The sequence below is a fragment of the Musca autumnalis genome, unplaced genomic scaffold (assembly GCF_047663935.1).
Source record: "Musca autumnalis isolate F117 unplaced genomic scaffold, ASM4766393v1 scaffold_5, whole genome shotgun sequence".
Lineage (NCBI taxonomy): Eukaryota > Metazoa > Arthropoda > Insecta > Diptera > Muscidae > Musca > Musca autumnalis.
This window is the reverse complement of record NW_027412088.1, coordinates 155,382,940-155,409,990: the sequence shown is the minus strand read 5'-3', so window position 1 is coordinate 155,409,990 and position 27,051 is coordinate 155,382,940. Positions and strand designations below refer to the sequence as shown.

The 27,051-nt window shown below is 37.5% G+C and overlaps 1 protein-coding gene across 1 annotated transcript in view; it reads right to left on the bottom strand.

The window, feature by feature from the left end:
* Positions 1-1,415: 1,415 nt before the first annotated feature.
* LOC141387089 (uncharacterized) overlaps positions 1,416-27,051 on the bottom strand; it is a 32,206-nt gene continuing 6,570 nt past the window's right edge. Inside the window, exons 2-15 of the mRNA XM_073956225.1 lie at positions 21,141-21,955; positions 19,373-21,058; positions 18,980-19,243; positions 18,650-18,913; positions 9,219-9,422; positions 9,045-9,143; positions 8,612-8,836; positions 7,923-8,018; positions 3,744-3,836; positions 3,379-3,682; positions 2,958-3,044; positions 2,789-2,893; positions 2,213-2,350; positions 1,416-2,137 (exon numbers count right to left, since the gene is read on the bottom strand). Of these exons, the coding sequence (XP_073812326.1) occupies positions 1,697-2,137; positions 2,213-2,350; positions 2,789-2,893; positions 2,958-3,044; positions 3,379-3,682; positions 3,744-3,836; positions 7,923-8,018; positions 8,612-8,836; positions 9,045-9,143; positions 9,219-9,422; positions 18,650-18,913; positions 18,980-19,243; positions 19,373-21,058; positions 21,141-21,925 (4,791 nt within the window). The 5' untranslated portion in view covers positions 21,926-21,955 and the 3' untranslated portion in view covers positions 1,416-1,696. The remainder of the gene's footprint in view (positions 2,138-2,212; positions 2,351-2,788; positions 2,894-2,957; positions 3,045-3,378; positions 3,683-3,743; positions 3,837-7,922; positions 8,019-8,611; positions 8,837-9,044; positions 9,144-9,218; positions 9,423-18,649; positions 18,914-18,979; positions 19,244-19,372; positions 21,059-21,140; positions 21,956-27,051) is intronic.

Genomic DNA, 27,051 nt, shown 5'->3' with positions numbered 1-27,051 from the left:
GAGATACGGCTTTGTTTTTAAATTGCTTCTTAAACCATAGTAGCATCTGTTGGCCAATACAATTCTTCTTCTTATTTCACAACTGATGTTGTTTGTTGTGTTTATGGCAGTGCCGAGGTAGACGAAGTCTTTAACTACCTCAAAATTGTAGGTACCAACTTCCACAGTTGGTCCGAGCTCTATGGACGCTTTGCGCGTTGACACCATCAATTTGGTCTTTTCGCCGTTTACCACCAGAACCACTTTCGCAGATTCTGCTTCGACCTTCCTAAAGGTATCAGTTACTTCCTTTACTGATCGTCCCATGATGTCTATGTCATCAGCATAGGCAAGTAACATGTGGCTATTGGTGTAAATTGTGCCATTTCTTTTGACGTTTGCATCTCGTATTACCTTTTCCAGCAAAATGTTGAATAGGTCACACGAAAGGCTGTCTCCTTGTCTGAAACCTCTTGTGGTACAAAATTCTTCGGAGAGGTTCTTTCGAATTTTCACTGAGGACCTAGTATCAGTTAAAGTCATCTTACAAAGCCGGATGAGCTTTGCGGGGATACCAAATTCAGACATTGCATGGAATACCTTTGATCGGAGGGGACTGTCGAATGCTGCTTTATAATCGACAAAAAGGTGATATGGGTCGATCTGCATCTCTTGGGTCTTCTCCAGGATTTGCCGCAGGGTAAATATCTGGTCAATGGTGGACTTGCCAGGTCTAAAGCCACATTGGTATGGTCCAATTATTTCGTTGACCATTGGCTTTAGTCGTTCGCACAATATCCCTGACACTATCTTATAGCAATAGGGAGAAGACTTAAAACAAATACAACATTTAAAAATCATACACGAGTTTAGTTGTTTTTCTTTCGTTTTCATTTTCGTTCGACATAGTGAAACAGGCAGTTAATTAATGCGGTTGATAGAGTGTTTTTGTCATCAAGATTTTTCATTTGATAAAATTATGTTTACTTTCACCTTTGGATATTGCAGAAAAATATTTGCATACGTTTGCAGCTCTAATTCCATTTATCAGGAAAAAACATTTAAGTTTGCAGTTGCCTTTCTCATACCAAGACGACATCTATTGGTAGCTTTTGGAATGTAACGATAAGTTCTGTATACATGTGTGTTAAAAAGTGTGAGCGTACTTTACGCATTGTGTCAACAACATATTCAGTTAACAACAGATTTTAAGAAAGCTTTAGTAAGATATTTAAAGAAATATTAGCCGTGTTCCAGTAACTTGCAGATATTTTTCCATTTTCTTGCTAGATACATGTGATAACCATCATTTGGTTGTTGTTTTATTTTACCCATATATACATTTTTCTGTTTGGCACCTGTTAAAATTTAAACAATTATTTATTGATAACGGCATTGTTTATTCACTAGAATAATAAAAATTTAAAACACAAATATTTTTCAGGAAATATGAAATAAATATCAAATTTGTTCTTCCTCTTCAATTTTAACAAACAGAATGAACTAAATGGACGCTTAACTTATTAATATAAGTAAAAAATTAAATGTATGAATTTGTGGACTACTACGACAAATGAAATAAAACTGAATTATGTATATAACTGAAGTTAACAGAGATACTCAATATATTGTAGGCTTTGGCATATTCTCTTATAAGTTTTATTTTATTTTACTCTACAACCTAGAGAAATACTCTAGCTGTCATATTCTAATATATCTAATTATTGCTTATACCGCTATCGGCACTAAAACGATTTGAATCACGGAATAAAGATAAATCAATTGCTCGTTTTTGCCTGTGAACCACCTCGGGGCAATGCAATTTTTGCAAACGGGCCCTTTCCTCCACAGCATAGGCGTTGATGACATCACGTATTAATTCCTGCCATTGTCTCACCAGCAATGGATCTCCCATAAATTCACATTCCTGCTGTTTGAGGCGATCATAGTATAAAGTAAAGGATTTACTCTGTATAGTCATGCCCAAATGTTCTCGCGGATAACGACCTCGAAATATCAACTGTTTACGTTTCACCTCGGTATAGATAATACACTTTTCATAAATGAAAAGTTTTGAACGATAATTTCTCTTTAGAGTAAAATCGTGGCAATTGAATTCACCAACATCACGAAATTTTCCCTGATAGAAAATGTTGAACTATAAAGAAGAAGGAGAAGAAAATCGGACTTCAGTCAGGATAAGTCCTTAATTGGCTTCAAAATGTAAACAAACCTCATGTGTTTCACTAATGCACTCCACGTCGTTGATAACTTCCGATTTGTTAATGGCATTCAGCAGAATTTGCAGTTTTCTATCCAAGCGACAACAGGAATCGATTATGGGTTTTAGGGGATAATTACCGAAAAGGTTCTGAAAGAATATGCGGAAGTGTGTTTAGAAAAGTTCAAATAGTCGATAAAAGTCCATGTTTATATTAGGCAATTTTCCTTGCGGCAATTGTCACCCTTTACCACTTAACGCCCTCTCTCACCAACAAACTGACAATTGCTGCTAGGAAAATTGCCGAATGTAAATATGGACTAATTTTAAATATAATTTACCATGTTAGAAATACAACTTTTTGAGCTTTAGGTCAATGTGGATTTTTATTTATTTTATTTTTCCAATATTTCGCAATTGTATAAATTGCATCCTCATGCATACGTGATTTGTTCAAAGCTCAAAAAGTTGTATTTCTAACATAAAAGGAAAAAGGTCGAATAAAATCAACACTTACAAATTATAATTTACCATCCTAATGGATTTTTTATTAAAAAACACTTGTTATCCAATAATAAGTGTACCAACCTTTATAAACTCCTTTAGCAGCAGAGAATATCGTGGAACACGTTGTATCGGCTGTAGCAGAAAACTATTGATGCCCAGGTTATCTTCACATTTTGTTTGCAAAATCTACGGAATTATAAATATGTGTATGCTTAATTTCTGTTATTTTAGAACAATTTCTGGGACTTACCTTGAAAAATTTCTTATAGTCATTGCACAGTTCCAGAGATCTTTGATTGTTCATGGCATACAGGACATATACATAAAAGTAATCCTCCTATAAAAAACATAAATTTCAGATTCTTATGTGATATGTTTAGAAGTATATAAGGGCTGGATATTTTCGATTGGATTGCAAGTCGGGGTGAGAGAAGCATTTACTAATGTACTAAATCTATAAAAAAAGGAAAAATTAGAGTCGAAGCCTTCTACAGCGCTCGGAGTGTAAAGCTAACCTTAAGGTCGACAAGCATAAATTTGTTATTCAAATAGCGATCTCCAGTATTTTTTGTCAATAAATAAGGGGTTGATTAGGCACTCTCCTTTTCGATTTTATTCAGGCCACCAAAAACGAACGTTCATACCTAAACTTTCCGTCTCATCAAACTTACCTCAATATAACGTTGAAATTCATCAAATAACTTCTTTAAATTTTTACGATTCCTCAGCAACATTGGTAGAAATTCTTCTCGATGGAATTCTGCAATCTGCTCAATATTCCCCAGCAAAATATATTTTTTACCCTTTAAACCTTTGGGTAGATCACGTTGTTCAAATAGCTTGCCATAATTATTTAAACCTTTCCATAGGCTATCCACATAAGATTCTTCGGTTTTGATTAATTCCTCCAATATGGGTTGTATTTGTTCCAGGCCTGTAGTGCATATTTCCGGAGAAAGTTGTTGCTCACAGGAGCTAAAATTATATAAAAGAATAAGACTGCAAATTTTATACGAATAATGTTTAATATGCTTACACAGGTTCAGGTACATGGGAATAATATTTATCAACTGGAGGATCCACAATTTGATAGGTACCATTTTTGATAATAACCAGGGATTTATTTTTTCTGTAATAAATTAATTGTTTTCAAAATTTGTTGAACAATTACGGTATTGCGGTCTTAGACTTTAGTTGGGAAAAATGAAATGTTATTTTTAAATTAACATTTTTATGACATTGCCTTCGGTCCTCTAGGGGACAGATTACAACAATCGCTTGGGATGCCATGTTCTCCATGAGTTATCCATTTACTCAATGGGAACTTCCATCCATTCGCACTGTGCCCTTGAAGCAAATTTAAATGGAAGGTGCTTACACCTGGGAAGTTTTTGCAGATTCTGAAACTACAATGTTCATAGATGAGAAAAATAAAAAAATCGCCGGAGCGCTTTTTAAATAAATCGCGATTCAAGTTGACATTTTTAGGGGTTGTATAGGTTTTTGTGATTTTGCTTGGAAACCGCAAGTCCTACCAACATGGGAATAAAGAAAAGTTTGTAGCTATGACAATTTTCTACAAGATTGATCTTTATGATATTCTCGTCGGTTTTACGGTTTTTGAGATATAGAAGTTCAAATTGGGACAATTCAAATTCAATTCAATTCTGTATCGCCCACTTATAAAACAATGTCAGGACTGCAAATTCCCAACTTAAACTTATATATCTAAAACATGGTACAACCCAGGAAAAGTTACATAAGCCAGTCTTGTAGAGAATTTCCACAGCTTCAGGTCCCATATCGATAAGACTTGTCGCATTCAAGCAAAATCGCGAAACTCTAACAAAAAAACCTTAAAATGTAAACTGAGCTTATTTATCTCAAAAATGGTATAACCTGGGAAGACATCATAAAGATCACTCCTCTAGAGAATTTTCACAGCTACAAAATTTTTTTAGCACCATTTCGATAGGACTTGTGGTTTCCATGCAAAATCGTGAAAACCTAAAAAACACCTAAAAATGTGAATTTTTACCGCGATTTATTTAAAAATCCCTACAGCGATTTTTTCTTGATTTTGGATTTTTCTCATCTATGAACAATACTGTTTCAGAATTCACAAAAACATTCCCTGTGTAAGCGGTTTTCATTAAAAGTTAGTTAAGGCGCACCCTTCATGACATTGCTTTATAAGGGGGGCGATAAAGTCAGTGCATTGTCCCAATTTGAACTTCTATATTTCAATAATGGTGACGTGGGGGATGGAAGGTACCAAGGAACGGTCCTGACCGGTTTTAACATGGCAAAGCCCAGGATTTATCTTATATATTATATTTTACGAGCGCTTAGAAGAAACATATGACCGTTGCCCTGCCCATGACATTAAAATCATTCTAGGCGATTTTAATGCCAAAATTGGAAAGGAGAATATCTTTGGCCCAACGGTCGGTAAATTCAGTCTCCACAGTGACACATCTGACAATGGTATGAGGCTGATAGACTTTGCAGCTCCAAAAAACATGGTAGTTAGCAGTACCAGATTTAATCATCTCGATATTCATAAGGGCACCTGGCTGTCTGCAGATCAAAGAACAAGTAATCAAATTGATCATGTTGTGATAGATGGAAGAAATTCATCGAGCGTGTTGGATGTACGATCGTTCCGAGGCGCAAACATAGATTCGGACCACTACCTTGTTGCAGCAAAGGTACGTACCCGTCTAAACTTTGCAAATAATGCACGAACAGACACAACGCGGAAGTTGGACATCGACAGGCTGCAAACACAACATATAGCCACATAATATTCCACTCAACTAGCCCAATTGCTTAATGCGAGCACTTCTTGTCCCGATAACATAACAACACAATTGCAACATATTGCCCACTCCATGCAAACAGCCGCAAAATCCATACTTGGATTCCAGAGACCTCCACAAAGGAATTCATGGTATGACCAGGAGTGTCGTGCTGCTACCGAACAGAAAAATGCGGCATATGGAGCTACTTTACAATCAGTAGCAACGCGTAGCGCACGAGAAAGATATCGGGAGAAAAGGAGAGAAGAGAAACGTCTTTTCCGCAAGGAAAAGAGAGAAATGGAAAGACGTTAGTGTGAAAAAATCGAGATGTACAGGAGCCAGAATGAAGTCCGAAAATTCTACCAAAGAGTGAAACATCAAACAGATGGCTTTGGTACAGGCACATCCTCCTGTAGAGACCAGCAAGGTAATCTGGTAACAGATACAGATAGCGTGCTCAGGATATGGAAGGAACATTTCTCCAATCTGCTGGTATCCAATAGTAGCGAAGACGATGATACCACAGATCCAATCCCAGAAGATGGTATAGAATGTATACCGCCCGGCAAAGATTAGGTAAAAACAGCAATCAACCGGCTGAAGAATAATAAAACAGCAGGAGCCGATTGCTTACCAGCCGAGCTGTTTAAAACCGGAGACGACACGCTGATAAGGTGTATGCATCAGCTAGTTAGCACCATCTGGCAGGAAGAACGCGTACCCGACGATTGGAACCTGAGCATCCTGTGTCCCGTCCACATGAAAGAAGATAAGACTGTATGCTCCAACTATAGGGGCATAAGTCTTCTCCCTATTGCCTATAAGATAGTGTCAGGGATATTGTGCGAACGACTAAAGCCAATGGTCAACGAAATAAGTGGACCATACCAATGTGGCTTTAGACTTGGCAAGTCCACCATTGACCAGATATTTACCCTGCGGCAAATCCTGGAGAAGACCCAAGAGATGCAGATCGACACATATCACCTTTTTGTCGATTATAAAGCAGCATTCGACAGTCCCCTCCGATCAAAGCTATTCCATGCAATGTCTGAATTTGGTATCCCCGCAAAGCTCATCTGGCTTTGTAAGATGACTTTAACTGATACTAGGTCCACAGTTAAAATTGGAAAGAACCTCTCTGAACAGTTCAGTACCAAAAGAGGTTTCAGACAAGGAGACAGCCTTTCGTGTGACCTATTCAACATTTTGCTGGAAAAGGTAATACGAGCTTAAGCTGATGACATAGACATCATGGGACGATCAGTAAAGGAAGTAAATGATACCTTTAGGAAGGTCAAAGCAGAATCTGCGTAAGTGGGTCTGGCGGTAAACGGCGAAAAGACCAAATTGATGGTGCCGACGCGCAAAGTGTCCATAGAGCTCGGACCAACTGTGAAAGTTGGTACCTATTTTGAGGTAGTTAAAGACTTCGTCTACCTCGGCACTGCCATAAACACAACAAACAAAATCAGTTGTGAATTAAGAAGAAGAATTGTATTGGCCAACAGATGCTACTATGGTTTAAGTAAGCAATTTAAAAACAAAGCCACATCTCGTCAAACAAAAATAACACTATACAAAACGCCGATACTACCCGTGCTAATGTGTGGCTCCGAAGCATGGGTACTTGCGCAAGCAGATAAGGCAGTGCTTGGTGTGTTTGAGAGGAAAATTCTTCGAAAGATCTACAGGCCGATTTGCATTGACGGTGAATATCGAAGTCGTATGAACCACGAGCTATATCAGCTATATAAAGACATGAATATAGTTAAACGTATCGAGATGCAACGATTGAGTTGGCTAGGCCATATCATAAGAATGAGCGATGATGAGCCCGCTAAAAAGACGTATGAATACATGCCACATGGCGATACACGCAGAATCGGCAGGCCTAAGCTTCGATGGAGCATACAAGTGGATGAAGAAATGAAAAGGCGCGGTATTCCAAAAAGCGAAGCTAAAAACAGAGAGGATTTTAGATCTTTTCTTAGTTCGGTCTATGGAACAAATGTCCTGTAATGGGCCAGCTTAGTAAGTAAGTAAGTAATATTTCAATAATGGAAAAACTACGGAAATACCATACAGGTCAATCTTGTAGAGAATTTTGATAGCTACAACATTTTCGTTAGTCCTATTCTGATAGGACTTGCGGTTTCCAAGAAAAATCGTGAAAACACAAACAAACCCTAATGATGTCAACTTGAATCGCGATTTATTTAAAAAACGTTCCGGCGATTTTTTTTTTTTTCTGATTTTTCTCACCTATGAACATTGTAGTTTTAGAATCTGCAAAAACTTCCCAGGTGCAAGCACCTTTCATTTAAATTTTTTTTCAAAAGCACCGTGTACGACATTGACTTTGATCGTTTTTATTTACTGTTTAATAAATTTGTTTATTAAAAACATACCTTGAAACATCCTCAGTTTTGTTCGTTTCCAAGTTACTACCCTCTTGCACATGTTCATATTTAGTTCCTAGACTGTGGTCATCTCTACTTTGTTGTCTGTAAAAAGTAAGTGAGAAGTTTTATTTATTTCAAAACTGGGTAATCGAGGTTGGAGCCTGTCCCTTCATTTTAAGTACTTAGAGTAACGGTTCTTCTCGAATCGATTTGTAAAAAGCGGCTTCTAGTAACCTACCTTCTTCTTATGAAAAGATTATCTTTACAAAAGTCGTATTTTTAGTTGAACTGTTTTTAATGAACAAGTTCGTTCATTTAGTTTTTTTTTTCAATCAATCGTTTTACGCTTTCATACAACTGATTATAATCTTTGAAGTACTTTTTTAGTAGCACAATCTGTATTATATAAATAGTTCAATGGTTCACGGTTACGAGACGTTCGGTCATTTCTGTTCCGTTCACTAGTTCAATGGCTCATTTCAGTGAATCCGTCAAATTGAATTATTTTATAAACGTGTATATATCACTTTAAGTGGCCAACCGCAATCGTTCCGTTGAGCGTCGCATTACAACAGCCACATGAAGACTTCAAGAAAAAACTTAGCATCACTTACGATATTTTCGTGTGGAGGTTGTTTTAATGGGTTAACGTGACGCTCAAAGAAGCGATTGTGGTTGGCCCCTAACTGACTTACCTGGTAATACTTCTGTGCTTAGATCTTTTAATGACTTCTGCGGTAAAATTCGCATTTTTCGCTTTCATTTCCTCTTCTTTAGCAGAGTCTTTTCTACTAATGACTAAAGTAAGATCTGTCCTTGAAGAAATTTCGTTAGTTTTCATTAGAGAACTTGCGGTAGTATTGTTTGACAAATCATCCTCCTTATTAGTTGAAGTTTGATCTTCAAATGAAACACCTTGTCTATAATAGAAATTTTTATAAGAAAAATGGAAAAATCATCAATCTTTAGGAAGATAAATATAATAGTAGTTGAATCATAAACGTTTGCATTAGAGCTTTTGCCGGGTTAACCTTTTTTATGAGGATTTATGTAACGTTTGCTCTATGAAATTGACATTTAAAACCCAGTGTGTTTATTAAATTCGGTTAACTGCAAACGGGGTATTACCTAGTCAAATCTTTTCTTGTCGCTTTCGTTTGAACTCCATTCTCCTTCACATGCTCCGTTCCCTTATTCACATCTTTAATATCTTTGCTAGGCTGGGAACTAGAAGAAAAACGTTTGTATAGAGAAAGTTAGATTTTAATAAGAGTTTTAAGACTTTGATTCGATTGCATTTACCTTGCAATAGTCTTTGGTCTTTTTCTTCGCTTGAGTTCCTTTCTGCGTTCTAAACGTTGTGGAATAATTATCTCTTTCATTTGCAAATCAGTTTCATTTTTACTTTCAGTTGATGCCTCCTCGAACTGTGTATCTGATTTGGTTTCTTTAGCTGATAATTCACTTTTGTTGGATCCCTCCTTATCCACAGATATATTATTTGAACTGGAAAAATTAATAAAAAGTTAAATTTTGAGAGAAGATCGAAATCAGGAAAAACCCCCGAAGGACATATTATTCAATCGGACCCCTACCGACACTACGGTGATCCCAGACAAGTTAACTAGAGAAGATGAGTATAGCATGGCGGTAAAAATATGAATTCCACTTGCAGATGGTCCTGTATCAGCGCATACCGGTAACAAACTTCACCGCAGGGGCAATGACTGACGATGGAGAATCCCAGGAGTCTGCAACAACAGTCAATGATTCTAAGAACAAATCTGCCAGAGAAGTTACAAAATACAAAGCACTACAAACGTACTGTGATGTATCTTCGCAAATTCTAGAACCGAATTTGCAATCTGGGAAGGGGGTCTTCTTCAGAAGTAAACTCAGGTACATGAGAACATTCGAGAAAACTTACCCTCATGTATCTCCACGCGAGTTTCACATGGATAAGATGCTCCTTCCATACCCTGTAGCTGCTCAAACCAAAGCCTCTAAGAAGCTGCTGCCACAAGCAATCAAGTGGAAAAGACGAAACCCACTCCCACCCACTAACGTGATGGTGTCAATTTCTATTCCGAAGCCGAACCCAAACCAGAATGGAATGAAGAAGTTAATGAAAAAACCCAGCAAACCAATCGTACCGACATTGTAACGAAATTCGTACGGTACGTCCGATGTCGGATTCAAAATCTTATCGACATCTTAAGGAAGTGGTTGACATAATTTCGGAACGAAATGACTGAGCGAAATCGGATCGATTTCGGTCAGAATTCGGAACGAAATCGGAAGAAAATTTTTTGGGAAATTCGGAAGGCGAATTTTTTCTTCTGAAATTTCGTACAGATTTCTGAACGATTTCGGAATAACCGTCGAATGAAAATCGGATGTACCTTCCGTATCGTAAGAATATCGAATGAAAATATTTTTTTCAGACGGCTTTTTATTGACCAATTTTTCTTTGTTATGTTTTTTATTGGAAGATTGCAGTTTCAAATATTTCCACTGATTTTCACTGTTGTTATTACCCAGCAAAATGTTCGATGCCAAAGATGTCATTCAATCATGGGTGCAAGTGATTTGGCATGTCATCTTTTTAGCATCTTCATCGATGAATTTTTTTATGAGCGTGGACCCCAAAAGATGCTATTCATTTTTGGATCCAAAGCATGTAATTTACACCAATGCTTTGGCATGTCTTTTTCATCAATGCTTTGGCATGTCATTTCCACCAATGCTTTGCCATGTCATTTTCACCACTTCTTTGCAATGACATTATCATTACAAGAGTTTTAACAACGTTGGTTGTGATTTCGAGTCTCCGACAACATCAAGCTTATTGTAAATTATTAATCTTATATATTTAGAAAAATGTGTATAAATAAAAACACAAAATTCATCTCTATTGGATCGATGGAATGGGTTCAAATGCTGGTGAAAAGATCGGATCTTTCACGACTTCCTTTGCGTAGGTTCAAATGCTGATGAAAAGATCGGATCTTTCACGACTTTCTTTGCATTTGTTCAAATGCTAATGAAAAGATCGGATCTTTCACGACTTCGTTTGAACCAATGCATAAGATGCAATGAAATAACGTCATCGCATGGAACCCCTTCCCTCAAATTTTGCTGGGTATTTTCCATTTATAGTAGAACAATGTAAACTTCGTCTACGAATATGTTGAGTATATAGCACTAATTTTATAAATATAAATTTTAAAACCAACAACTTTGTTTTTTTCTTTGAAATTTTGCCTTTTAGGGCGAAGATCATTTTTAATGATTTTTATTAATTTTCTCGTTTAGAGTTAAGCTTGATGATCGGAAATTTTTTGAAAGTGAAAAAGGAAAGCCAGGGACTCGAACCAACACAGTCACCAAATTTCGTTACCTGGTTTCGCTGTTGGTTAAGCAACTCTTCAGACGTATCGACTGTCGAATGGCTTCTCTGTCCTAGAACTTTTCGTTTTTCGTTTTTGTTTTTTGACAAAAAACTAAAATGATGTATGTTAGATACATACAAAAGGGCGGACATCCGACATTTGGTTTGCTGGAAACCTACCCCTAAATCAAACCACACCAAACGACATCCGCAAAGGAGATCAATTAACAAAGGGGTCTGCTTCTAAGCCCGACTCAAACCCGAAAGGCAAGAGTAAAGCGGGGGGACATCCGGTTCTAGGACCGGTGGTTGGGCCGACAGATAAACCATATTCTTCCGAGAAGACGAACAAAGCTACACAGCCAAAAACTGTTCGCTCCTCCGGGGCCCGCAGCTTTCATCTAAGAAGATGATGGTTTCTCAGGCAGTCAACCCATCTACTTTCTATGCAGCTGCCCTCGACCAAAAAAGCCTACTTAATCTCCTCCAGACCTATCTCGCTTGATCCTGGCTCTAATGACCTGTACATGGAATGAATGGGGTTAGCAGTCATGTGTGAAATTGTCGAGATAAATAGCTGGACTCCAGGTTATACTTCCAATATTACGAGGGCAGTTCGGAAACTTCTTAGCCTAGCACAAAAAGCGCGGTATAAACAGAAAAAAGTTAAGTGTTTTGGAAACTTCCATCTCTGTTATGAACACATGTTAAATTTTGTTTCGTTCTGGCAACTCCTTCATATAGAAACAGGTGTTCAAAAAAGACGCATCCGCAATTTTTTACAATGGAAAAATTAGAAATGCGTGCTTTCATTAAATATTTACATAAAAAAGGTTTATTGGGACATGAAATTCATAATGATATGGTGAATGTGTTAGGTGAAAGTGCTCCTTCATATGCAACAGTAAAAAATTGGGTTGCTGACTTTAAACGTGGTCGTACAAGCATTGAAGATGAACCACGTAGTGGACGTCCAAAAACAGCAAAAACAACTGAACTTGTAGCCAAAGTGCATGATATGGTATTAAATGATCGACGAATAAAAGTGCGTGAAATTGCTAATATCATGGGCATCTCAAATGATCGAGTCCATTTAATTTTGAATGAAGAACTACAGATGAAAAAGCTTTCTGCAAGATGGGTGCCGTATTTGTTAACAGTCGATCAAAAACGCATAAGAATGAACATTTCGCAAGCTTGTTGGAACGCTTTAAGCGAAATAAAATGGATTGTAAGCGTCGTTTCATAACTGTTGATGAGACATGGATCCACCACTATACTCCAGAGACAAAAGAACAATCCAAACAATGGAGTGAAGCTGGAGGAAGTGCCCCAAAGAAGGCAAAAACAATTCAATCGGCTGGTAAGGTTATGGCAACGGTTTTTTGGGACTTCAAAGGTATTTTATTGATTGACTATCTGCAAAAGGGTAAAACAATAAATTCAGAGTACTATTGCAACCTTTTGGATCAGTTAAATGTAAAAATTCGAGAAAAACGTCCTGGCTTACAACACAAAAAATAATTTTTCATCAAGACAACGCACCAGCGCACAGTGGATCCACCCATTGGCCAAAAATAAAAAAATTAATGTCAAAATTTTGGTACAGCATCTGGCAATTCTAACAGCTATGACATGGACCTTTTTAAATATATATTAATTTCTGTTTCATTCGAACGCGATCTTCTTAAGAATAGCTTCAAAAGTCGGAACATTTGACTAATATTTTTTGTTGTGAGTACAACCTATATTTTAGGTGCAAGTAAATATATTCAAAATATCGCGAAACTAATACGTATAGCAAAATATTATAGTGGAATTTGAAGGGGGAGGTAATAGCTTAATTTTCATTAAAAATAGTGTTTTAGCGTGTTATGGAATTCTAGTTAGCTGCATATTTTCTTAGTGTATTTTGTAATGCCAATTCGATCATATACTTAAGTTTGACCTAAGGTTTTAGTCTTGATGCCCACCAGTGCCCACCTCGGGAATAATTTTCCAAAGTAGCTCATGGGTTTAAGATTATTCAGTATTCAAATCAGCTGCCATCTAGTGCCAGACTATAAATGGTGGGCCGCTGACTAAAGCTGCCCTATAATAGGGTTTCTATGGATATATTAGCGTATAACTCTGTTATCTGACCACGTACATTAACATAATTGGTATCAGTGGCAAGATGAAGAAATCTTCTTCCAAATTAGTTTTACGTTGGCGGTACGTGCCTTCCAGGAAGAACGCTATAAGATCTATATTAAAAATTTTACCAAATTTCAGACAAAAATTTTGATTTTTTAATCTGCTAAATTGGTTGGATTTTATGTTGTTGTGGAGATTGTTCTGTTTCCCCAAGCCTATTTTTGCATAATAAGATAATCGGGACCTTTGTTCATGTCATTTTGTATTAACAGCATAAAACAATTCTTACCGTATACCCCCTCCAGAGGGGAAAGGGGGGAGAATGTTACGCTCGTGGTTTCTTAAAACACTCTTCGCAGCAGCACAAAGCTGCAACCAACGCATTAACTTGATATTTACACGGGAAATATTTTTGGCCACTTTCTCCATACAAGTGGATCCACTGTGCAGCGCACAAGAGTGTTTTAACAATGGCTAAAATCAACGAATTAAAGTACGAGTTGCTTGACCACCCACCTTATTCTCCTGATTTAGCTCCAGTGAATTTTACTTGTTCCCAAATCTAAAAAAATTCCTTGCTGTCAAGCGTTTTACCTCAAATGAAGATGCAATTACAGTTGTAAACCACTATTTTGAAGACCTTGAGGAAAAATATTTTAATCAAGGGATAGAATTGCTAGAAAAGCGTCGGACTAAGTGTATTGAAGTTTCAGGAGATTATATTGAAAAATAAAAATATTTTTGAAAAACTAACTATTCTCTTTCATTGATAGGCTAAGAAGTTTCCGAACCGCCCTCGTAGACAAGAGGGGTAAGTGCTGGCTGAGCAGATTTATAGCTCCACATTTGCACGGACATTGAGGACGCCCCTATCAGAACTGTCAGAAAGAGAGTGTCGCAAATCGCCAGATATACCCGTAGTGTCACCTGGTCCGCTTCTATTGAGTCAGACCATCTCCCCATAATTATCTCCATCAGCAAACCGTCCGATTTCATCACCTCTCAACGCAATATTTTCGTCAATCATGAAAAAACTAATTGGCCTAGTTTCAGAGACTTCACTAATCAACACTTCAGAGATATGCCCAATCCCTCTGATGTTCGGGTAGCAGAGAGGATTTTCCGAGACATCATCACTGCTGCAGCCGCTCGCTACATACCTGCTGGTCGAATAGCCGAAGTGAGACCAAATTTCCCAGCAGAGGCGAAGGGTTTAGCAAATGAGAGTAATCAGCATTGTCGAACCAATCTTAGTGACCCAAGAGTGAGTAGCTGATAATGGAAGTTAACAGCAGGGCTTCGGAGTCGAGCCATTTTTGGTCAGACTCCGACTCCGACTCCAGTCCATTTTTTTTCTCGACTCCGACTCCGACTCCAACTCCGGAGTCGACTCCGGAAATAGATAAAATAAAATTCACAACTTAAATTACAGTTATCTCAGTTTGAACTTTCAAGATACATTACATTGGGAGGATACCAAAACATAGACCTATATTGTTCCTTTTTTTCTCGTTGACAATACTGAATACAGAGTAACAAGCACTTCAGCATACTTCACACTTCAGAACATGTAGCAAAACCCTTCAAAGCAACTGCAATCGGACGGTATCGTTACAAGGTTTCTCTACCTAAACACCGACATACGAGTATATTTACAATTCTCCGAATTTGACGTATGTACCCAATGAGACTCGAAATACCAAATTACCATAATTACTGACCGGTAACACTTTTTGTAATTTTTTGAGTTATGGAAAATTAACGATATTTTAGCACCGCAACGTGATAGAAGACCAAAATAGCGTATTACCCCTTAACTTACACTTTTGTGGTTAAGGTTACTTGAAACCTTTATGCCAAAAGGGATCATTTTCTTCAAACCGTTAAGAATTTTGATTTGCACTTGTAGACCTTTGCCTACATAACTCTTCATCTTCAAGGACAATATCTCGGATTCTTGTCCGTCCATAGTTATTTTTTACGTATTGCACCACGTAATGTGACAATAGAAAACATTCGAAATACATAAAATAGGGCCGTGCCGTTATACTTATTCGTAAACCTATACCGGCAATTTTACATCTTTATACTTTATAAACTTCCCGACGAATATTTCGATGTGTTTCAAACGGAATGACAAGTTAGTATCTTATGGTGAAAAGTGTCTTTTGTCTACCACCTCAAAAAGAATACAAGTAAAACGAACGTTTATTACGGCTAAGCCGAACTCACAATAGGAAATGATTAAATAGTTCTGGAAATTTATATATCCACCATCCTATAGAGGTAATGCTCATAATTTAACGTCAATTTGTTAAATATTTTTCATTCCTCAGCATAAATATATTGACAAATTAATCCTAGATGCATGACTTAATCGAAAAATCATTTGATCTCTTCTTATCGAAGAACAACAGGATAGCATAAGAATATCACCTTAAATAGAGAGAGAAATGGTTAAGTAGGTTTACTTATAGATAACCACACACTATTATATTATAAAAAAGCAGACTTCTTTATAAAAGACGCATGGTTCTTCAAAAGCCCGAATATGCTGTATAAAAAATAGCAGGAACATCGTCTTTAAGAAGATTCTAACTTTTCTCATACAAATTCAGCAAGAAGTCTAGTAGGTCTTTCCTATGATTTCCCTTAAAGTACTACAAGGTCTTTCATAGAAGTCCAACAGGTTCTTTCACAGCAGACATAAATGACTTCTAATAAAAAACAACAAGAGAAGACCAGTGAGTCTTCTATAAAATGGCCTGTAACTCTTCTAAAAGATCTTCCTTAAGTATATTTGGAACATGCAAACATTATTCCAATCAATTGACCCAAAAATGTTTCCGATATGCATTTTGTAGTCAAAATAGAGATTAAGACTTTTTTAATTATGATCATTTAAACAATTTAATTCGATTTGACCAATTTTTTATAAATGTAGAACAGATTGATGCCCGGAGTCGGAGTCGAGCTTTTTTTCACGACTCCGGCTCCGACTCCGACTCCAGCAAAATTTGTTAGACTCCGACTCCAGACTCCAACTCCGGCTCCGAAGCCCTGGTTAACAGGTTTGTCGGTAAGCATAAGTGGAACAAGTGGCTTAAAATCATCTGAACATTGGAGCCGGAATAAGTGAATTGTGGGCAACGGTTAAGTCACTTTCGAACCCTGGAAAGAAAGTAGATAGCACCTCAGTCACATTTGGCGACGTTACTCTGACTGATCCGAAGAGGTGCGAAAGTTATTTCAATCGATAGTTTGTCGAGCATCCCGGGAGTGGCAGGGTGAAGAGGAGAGTACTACGTCACATCAAATCTCTTCCTGCCGAGAAGGAGCCACCCCACTTTACAACACAAGGTGTTGTGAATGCCATCAAAACCAGTCAAACCTTTGGGCCTTGATGGAATCTCAATGGTAATCCTGTAAGAGCTGGATGAGCCGGGTGTCAAGTATCTTCCAAAGTTCTCAACTTGTCGCTAGCCACCCACTAGTTATACGTAAACCAGATTTCGGTTAATCGATTATTAGCCGTAAAATTTCTAAAAGTCGTAGTCGACTATTGACTGTGCAAAACCGTATAATAGTCGACTATTAATCGTGGACGACTACTAGTCGTAGTTGACTATTGGTGTGCTAAAACCGCGTAATGGATGGTACTTTTTTTATACACATGTATGTATATACATCACGGATCGCATCAACGAAAATGGTCGATTATAATCGGTTTTCGGCGGTTAACGAATAACCGAAAGTCGACATTTAGTACACTCTCAAATAGTCGACTAACCGAAAATCGAGATTTAGGTTTTTCAAGAAAACCGTATAATCGAAAAACCGATTATTGCATTTCTCGATGTGGGTGGTAGGGACTCACATCGTTCCCGAAGTCTGGAATATGGGCAGGGTGGTCCCGCTACTGAAGACAGGCAAGGATGTCAGGAAAGGTGAATCGTACCGACCGATTTCGCTTTTGTTGCCCGTAGCAAAGACCCTTTAAGCTTTACTCCTTCCCAGCGTCAGAAACAGCTATCCAGTTGGCTATCACCAGCTTGGGTTTCGTAAGCAGCGCAGAACGGCAACAGCGCTGCACGCCATCTCCACACATATTAGTCAAGAACTCAACCAGAGCAAGCCGTGCGATAAAAAAGTGTTGGTGGCGCTCAACTTTTAAAAATCCTTTGACACTGTCACGCTGTTTGAGGATATTGAGGAGACTACCCTCCGGCCAAATTTGAAACGTTGAATAATCAGTTACAGTCGAAATCGCTTATAACGTCGGTCAAGGGACCGACGGAATTTGTCGCTATAACCGATATGTCGTTATAAGCGATAGGACTATAAAGGGCCCCAGAGATTTGGGACTTTTGGATATAGTCGTTATAACCGATATGACGTTATAAACGACGACGTTATAAGCGATTTCGACTGTATATGTGTGGACGCCAGTAATACGTGGAATTCAAAACAAAAAGATCCGTAGAGTGAAACAGCGAGTTCCCCACGTAGGGGTGATGTTTAACATCCACCTCTCTCGTATTCCACCCCCTCCAGACAGCTCTGAGATCCTATGTATTACACGATCATGGCGTCAGGTACCTTCTTGATGTTATATGTGAAAGACTGAAGTACTATTTAACTGATTTTTTCACTGGAGGAAAATGCAAATATCCACCACTAAATCTACGACCACTCTGTTCACCACATGTTCTGGTCGATGGCAGCAGAATTCCGACCACTAAACACCCCAAGATTCAGTTTCGGGTTGCATCCGACAGCATGTTTACTTCGCCCACGCATGCCACAGCTGTCTACGACAAGCCGAAATGTAGGAACAATGTCCTCAAGTACCGAGCCGTCAGCACTTGGGGTGCAGATGAAGAAACCTTGTTGACCACATAAAACGCGATATGACGGTATGTGGTAAGCTATGCGGAGCCAGTGTGGTCCGAGAATATAAGTGCAACGCGATGGAAAATATTCAAACCTTTCAGAATGTCGCCCTGAGAGCAGGAACAGGATGCCTCCTCATGTCATCATCTACATGAGGAGTCGAAGATCATTCCAGTACGACAACATAATGACATGCTCTCGTTGCAGTACTTGCTCGTGTGTTACCATGAGAGCCATCCTCGTATCGGTCACCATCGTCGTATAGTGGATAGGACCAACCCGTGCGAAAAACATATAAGTACGTTTAACTTACCGGTCTAATTCTTCAAATTGTGTCTCCGTTGCAGCATAATGTTCCTTCTCTATAGAGATATCAGCGCTTTTATCCTCAGTTTCAGATTCCTCATCTAAGCCCATAAATTTCTTAAAGGCTGGCGTCAAAAAACTTTTATTCCGAATTTCCTCAGATACCTTCGGTACTGTTATGGGATATAAAAAGCTATTTTGGGAGGTATGTTCTTCTTTAGACTTCCTTACAGAATCTGGACGATCACGAGCAATAATTTGATGTTCAGTACTACCAAATATCAGAAGAAAAAATATTAAAGTTTAATAAGACAGATTCTCTGCAAGGTAAACAAACCTTTTGAATTCCTTATTTGTTTCTATAATCTGCGATTTATTGTCGTATTTGATGGTGAGACCATCATCACTTTTGGTTAAGTCATATTTCGGAGACTTTGGGGGCGAAAGTGGTTTATATTTGCTAAAGTCATCATTCCTTGGAAGGTCATTTATTGGTAATAGTATGGGATTTGTATTTATCACGGAGGATGTGCGGGTTTCAAGCTCAGCTGGCGATAATTTGTATGAACCTTGCACTGAAAAGTCGCTCCTGGCATCATTCCTGTAAACATAGAAAGTTTTATTAAAATTTCAATATTCATCTCCTTTGAAGAGATTTCCTAAGGAAACTTCAGGGCGTATAACCAGCGTCGTAACTCATACGCCTATTTAGCCACTTTATTATACTTACCTTAGGTATTTGATTGAATTAATTTCGGTTAATAGCTTTTTGGCGAATTCACTCTCAGTGCTTTCAATAACACTCTGAGTATTTTCAGAATGGTATTGGGTAAATTTCTCTGTAGTACTCCTCTGGGTATTTACAAAATCATATGAAGAAGACATGACAATTTTACCACTGCTATATATATCCTTTTGCTCTTCGATCTGAGTTGTTATAAAATCATATGAAGTGGGTGTGACTGGTTCTTCACTTTGGGGGGAAATTTCTTCATATGCTTTAGGTTCCATAAATCTGTTCTTTGCTTTAACAAAATCATATGAAGACGGTGTGACCGCTTCTTCTCCTTCACTGTCTTCATCTGTTTGAGGTTCTGTTTCACTACCCTGAGCATTTACAAAGTCGTATGCAGTTGGTGTTACCGGTTCTTCAACAGCCTCTTCTGCTTCAGGTTCCGTCATTCTACTCTGAGCTTTTACAAAATCATATGAAGATGGTGTTGCCGGTTCTTCAACTTCACTGTCATTGCTATCTTCATCTGTTTCAGGTTCCGTTGCACTACTCTGAGCATTTACAAAATCGTACGAAGATGGTGTGACCGGTTCTACAAATTCATTGTCATCATCTTCTGCTACAGGTTCTGCAATTCTACTCCGAGCATTAACAAAATCATATGAAGATGGTGTTGCCGGTTCTTCATCCGTTTCTGGTTCCGTAACACTACTCTGAGCATTTACAAAATCGTATGAAGTGGGTGTGACTGGTTCTTCGCCTACTATTTCAGGAGTGTCTTCATCTGCTTCAGGTTCCATAATTCTACTCTGAGCTTTTACAAAATCATATGAAGATGGTGTTGCCGGTTCTTCAACTTCACTGCCATTGGTATCTTCATCTGTTTCAGGTTCGGTTGCACTACTCTGAGCACTCACAAAATCGTACGAAGATGGTGTGACCGGTTCTACACATTCATTGTCATCATCTTCTGCTTTAGGATCCACAATTCTACTCTGAGCTTTAACAAAATCATATGAAGATGGTGTTGCCGGTTCTTCATCATTTATATCTTCATCTGTGTCAGGTTCCGTAACACTACTTTGAGAATTTACAAAATCGTATGCAGTTGGCGTGACCGGTTCTTCCACTTCATCTTCTGATTCAGGTTCCGCCATTCTACTCTGAGCTTGAACAAAATCGTATGAAGCTGGCGTAGCCGGTTCTTCTCCTTCACTGTCATTGGAATTTTCGTCTGATTCAGATTCCGTAATACTACTCTGAGCATTAACAAAATCATACGAAGATGGTGTGACCGGTTCTACCACCTCACTTTCGTCATCTTCTGCCTCAGGTTCCATAAATCTACTATGAGCATTTAGAAAATCATATGAAGATGGTGTTTCCGGTTCTTGAACGTCACTATCACTGACATTTTCATCTGTTTCTGATTCCGTAATACTACTCTGAGCATCAACAAAATCGTAGGAAGATGGTGTTGTCGGTTCTTCAACTTCGCTGCCTTCATCCTCCGATTCAGATTCCATAATTCTACTCTGAGCATTAACTAAATCATATGAATAAGGTGTTTCTGGTTCTTCTACTACATAGCCATCACTTTCTGTTTCAGGTTCCGTATTATTTTGAGTATTTTCAAAATTTTCTGGTGTTCTTGGTATTTGATCTCGTGTAACGTAAATTTTACTAAAATAAAACAATGAGGCGTATAATTGTCGATAACACACATACGCATCATTATCCAATTATAAACATAAAAACTACTTACCTAAGAAACTCAATTGATTTGGCCTTTCGTATTAAAGCATCAACTTCCGAATTATGTTCGCCAAGGCCTTCTTTATTGTTTTCCAAATCTTGTGAAGAATCCTCTACCGTTTTCTCGGCATGAGTTTCAGGTACCGTAATATCATTATTTTTAATTTCCAAATTATTAGAAGAGTGTAACCTTTCCCAATTTACCACACCATTCTCTTCTCTGTCATCAACATTATTAACATAAAAAGTTGAACTAGAACGAGAGTTTTTCATATCTGCCACCCGTTTCACTTCCCTACCATCCTCCTCCGCATTAATATAAAAAGTTGCCATGGATATTTGTGGGGATTTTGTTTGTCCTACTTCCCATTTAGAAACAAACTTTCGTAAATTGGATCCTTTATTGCTGCTCCCTTTATTTCTTGCTGTCGTAAAACTAATCCATGAATCTGATTTTAATTTCTTCTCAAATAATATCAACTTGTCCTTTACACCCAAAAGTGAAGGTTCAGGTGTTTTAGCAGTAGCACAACTGTTTCCGGAATTTCGATCAAGTAGAGGGGAACTTGTGGATAAATGTTTGACATCCTTAGACATGTGTTTAATATGCACTTCCGTATTAGCATTTTCCGTTAAATCCAAGTTAGAGGAGGATATACTTTGCAGAGTATCGGAATGATTTACATAAAATTCCGACTTGGCGTAGTTATCATTTAAGGCACTCCAACGACGTCGTTCAAATTTTGCAAATGTTCGATTGCGTTGAAAATTTTTTCGACTATTAAGCTCATCCATCGTTGGAGATAATATTCAGGGGCTAAGTATCTGTGGATTAGAAAATAGGCGTACATTTAATTTATAAAAAGTATAAGTTTGAGCGATTATTATCAGTAAAAGTGAAATCGGAAGTGCATTGTGCTGTTTGCAAAGAAGTTCATTAGTTTAAAATGATTATTTTGTGAACTATTTCCTCACGCGCTTGGGACGATTTCTCTATAATTTTAGCAGAGCTCAGTTAGAGCCACATCTTTATATCTGTCATATGAGAACCCTCACCCATACGGCCAAAACGTAGATATGCTACTCAGAGAGGAATGCGATGCCAGCGTTCACAACTTTCATAAATCCGCCGTAGCTAGTCCCAAGGCGGATTAAGGAAGGATGAAGGATTCTTTCGCTAGCCTAAGAGGTTTACTGACTTAACCACAGTACACCTTTGAAACGTGCGATATATATTTACATTTTGCAGATCAAGGCGTTGGAGGAGTTGAAGAAGTATGGTCGCCAGTAACTCCCCATCGACGCCAATCCACGGGTTGCGTAGACTGTTCATGCCGTCATTGGAGGCGGACAAGAAATACACAAAAATTTAACTGAAAACAAGGTGTAGGGCCAGACGACATAACAAAATGACATAACCGTTTGTTTTTCACTGATTTTATCATCATTTTATATTATATATAACTTTATTTCATATATCATAAAAATTTAAAGTGGTTTGTGCGGGACCTTTTTTAAACTTTAAATGGAATAAAAGTTATTTTAGTCATCAATAGGCAAAAGACCATTCATTTGTGCAACAGGAAATAATTTTTTGAGATTTTTTTTCATATCATAGAATTTAAAAAAAATGTTCTTCACTGTGGTTTGTGCGGAATCTTTTTTATAATAAAACTAGCAAAGTGCCCGCTACTTCGTATGCGGAAAGGATGTAAAAACAAATTTAAAATATATAATACGGAAATGGTGAACACTGAACATTTTGTTGTACTAAATACTAAGCACTGTTCGTATCACTTTAGTCGGATTTTCTAAAAAACCAGCCGCATCTCACCCCAAAACATCAACAGCGGGCCACATTTTTTGAAACATTTTAATAAAGGTGTCCTCAGAAGGTAAAAGTTTTTGTAGGTCTACGTTTCCGAATAAAATTACTAAAACCGTTCAGAATAAAGAAACAATTTTTGTTTTGTTAAAAACCGAAAACGGGTCACATAGAACCAATGGTAGAATACCAGACCAAAACCCAGGACTGTATCTCAAATTTTACAGCTTCAGCCCTCCTTATTCGCCCACTACCTATGGATATTACGTGTATAAACATAGCATACATTTTAAGTGGGAATTTTCATAACCATTCAGATCAAGTCCCAACAGTGATCCTCATAACAAATTTCAGTAGTGGAATTCTGTAATTATTTTTTCGAGTTACCGACACAAATCGGTAAAATTAGAATGCTTATAATTTCGGTAATTAACGAAATTTTTATTTTTTGGAATGGTGAGAATTACACTTCAGAACGCTGGATTTACCTGTTCATTCAATATCAGTGCTCCAATGTTTAGTATTATTTAGTACATCTAGCTTACACAGCGTTATTTCAAATTATATATAATTATAGCTTTATTCCTACACCCAAGACCAATTTTAGAACCATTTAGTACTTTTCGTTGCCGTACAGTAGTTATTTCCAACGCCTTTTCAGCCCTCGGCGACCTCCATACCATGGTACCGCATTTAGTACTTTTCGTACAACTGTATATAGTTTTCAAAAAATATCAACCCTATATATCGACCTCGATTATCATATACAGCTCTATCAATTCCCCAAAAACCAAATGTAAAACTATTTAGAACTTTACATATAAATACATAAGTATGAATTTCCGAAACCTCCTCTTAATATTTGTGAATTCCTACTCCTTTACCAACAATGACTCCAAGAACACATTTTAGAATTCCACCTCTGTTCCCAATACCAAAATTGGACCGATTTAGTACTCTTCGTAAATTTATGGTACGTATTTCTTAAACCACTTCCATATACCAACATTACACACCAACACTCACCCTGAGTGCAACAAACAAAACAAAAGAAAAAACAACAGTATTCAGACCTGTCTCTACACCCAATACGAAATTGGATACCACATAGTAACTGTCGTATAATTATGGTACGTATTGAACAGCATATCTCAGCCCTATACTGACATTAGCACCAAATAACCAGTAATCTTAATTTAAAATCTCAGAATTCTAGCTCTATTCGTTCGTCCAATGCCAAACTATACCAAACTTAGTACCATTTAGTACTCTTCGTACCCATAATAACGATTTTCCAAAACTACTACCTTAATCCTTCACTTCAACAATAATCTTAATTCCATATCTTAGGATTGCGGCTCTATCTGTTCACCCAAATCAAAATTTCCAAACATCCTCAGTCCTACAACAATTCCAGCTTTACCCGTTCAATCAAATCCAAATTAAGTACCATTTAGAACCCTTCGTACCCATAAGTACGAATTTACAAAACTACCTCAATCCTACTCTTCAACAATAAACTTAATTCCAAATTTCAGAGTTCCAGCTCCACCTGTTCAACCAAATCCAAATTTTACCAAATTTAGTGCAATTTAGTACACATAAGTTGGAAATTCCAAAACTACCTCTATCCTACACTCTAACAGTAATATCAATTCCAAATTTCAGGATTCCAGCTCTATTTCTTCACCCACACCCAAATTGTACTAAATTTAGTACCATTTAGTACTTTTCGTATCCACAAGTACGAACTTACAACAATAATCTTAATTCCAAATTTCAGGATTCCAGCTCTATCCGTTCACCCAAAATCAAATTTTACCAAATTTAGTACCATTTAGTACTTTTCGTATCCATAAGTACGAATTTCCAAAACTACCTCAATCCTTCACTTCAGTAGTCATCCTAATTCCAAATTTTAAGATTCCAGCTCCATCCGATCGTCCAAATCCAAATCGTACCAAATTAAGTATCATTTAGTACTTTTCGTACACATAAGTTCGATTTTCCAAACCTCCCTCGATCCTACACTCAAACAATAATCTTAATTCCAAATTTGAGGAATCCAGCTCTATCCGTTCACCTAAATCCAAATTGTACCAAATTTAGTACCATTTAGTACTTTTCGTACCCATTGTACTAATTTCCAAAACTTCCTCAATCCCACTCTTCAACAGTAATCTTAACTCCAAATTTCAGGATTTCAGTTCTACCCGTTCCCCCAAATCCAAATTGCACCAACTTCAGTACTATTTAGTACTTTTCGTACACATAAGTACTAATTTCCAAAACTACCTCCATATCTCAAACCTACACTCCAACAGTAATCTTAATTCCAAATTTTGGATTCCAGCTTTATCCGTTCATCCAAATCAAATTTGTACCAAATTTAGTACCACTTAGTACTTTTCGTACACATTTTTAAAACCACCTCTTATATCAGCCCTACTTGCTTTTCATGATTCTCATTTCAAATTTTAAGATTCCAGCTCTATCCGTTCACATAATACAAAATAGTACCAAGTTTAGTACATTTTAGTACTTTTCGTACACTTCGATTTCGAATTTCTAAAAACCCTGTGATACATATATCCTACACTCTATTAGTGACTCTCGTTCCAAATTTCAGAATTCTAGCTCTTCCCGTTTGCCTAATCAAAGGGTACCATATTTAGTACCTTTTAGTACTTTTCGTACCGTTCTAGTTCGAATTTCCAAAAACCCAGCCTTATCTGACACTTTCGGACCAAGACTGACCCTCACCCAAAAATTCAAGATTCTAGCTTCAGCCGTTTGGTATGTGTCATTAAGTCAGTCAGTCAGTCAGTCAATCACTTTACTCTTTTATTAATATAGATGGAATGAATGTTATTTTATGCATTAATAGGCAAAAGTTCATTCATTCTCACTTTAGGAAACCATTTTTGAATAGTGAGATACCAATTGTGTCCAAGGGACACTCAAATGAAGAAAATTAACGACACCTTGTCGAAAATTCTTCCGAATCTGTTAAAATCTTTCTTACGATACACTTCCTTGTTTGCACGGATAGAACCATTAAAGACGCTCGACACGAAGTCTTTAGGACTATTGAGAAGTCCTTACAACACAAACAATACACCTTAGCCGGCCTTCTGAATATTGAAAGCACCTTCAATAACATAAGTACCTCAGGGATAGAACATGCTCTAGCTAGAGAACCACCATGCTGCAAGGAAGAGTTTGAAATTTACAGTTTATTCGTGCTTCTACAGCATCACACGTCAAACTTAACACGAATTTGTGTCGAAAGTCAAGCGGTACTCTTAGCATTAAAATCAAGCACTATCTCATCAAAGCTAATGAAAGAAAGTAAAGAAGAGCCTGCTAACTTAGAGCGTTTAGCTAGAGTAGTTCTTTCATGGATCCCAGATCATAAGGGACTTGTTGGTAACGAAAACTGAGACGAACTAGTCTGATCAGGATCCTCCTCTAACGAATTCCCAAATGCGTCAGTCGCAAAACCAATGGGAACTGAGACCAATGGGAACTGAGATCAAACGTACAACGTTCCTGATGAGACAAAATCGACGGAACCTGGCAAGACTACTTTCACGGTGCTCTTGAATCAAATTTAAATGGAAGGTGCTTACACCGTTGAAGTTTTTGCGGATTCTAAAACTACAATGTTCATAGATGAGAAAAATCAAAAAACAAAAAAAATCGCCGGAGCGCTTTTTAAATAAATCGCGATTCAAGTTGAAATTTTTAGGGGTTGTTTAGGTTTTCACGATTTTGCTTAGAAACCGCAAGTCGTATCAAAATGAGACTGAAGAAAATGTTGTAGCTATGAAAATTCTCTACAAGAAATGGAGCTAAAAAATGTTGTAGCTGTGAATATTCTCTACAGGATTGATGTTTATGATTTGTTCTCAGGCTGTACCATTTTTGAGATAAACTGAGCTTACATTTTTAGGTTTTTTTTGTTAGGGTTTCGCGATTTTGCTTGAATACGGCAGGTCTTATCGGCATGGGACCTGAGAAAATATTATAGCTGTGAAAATTCTCTACAAGATTGGCTTATGTAATTTTTCCTAGGTTGTACCATTTTTTTAGA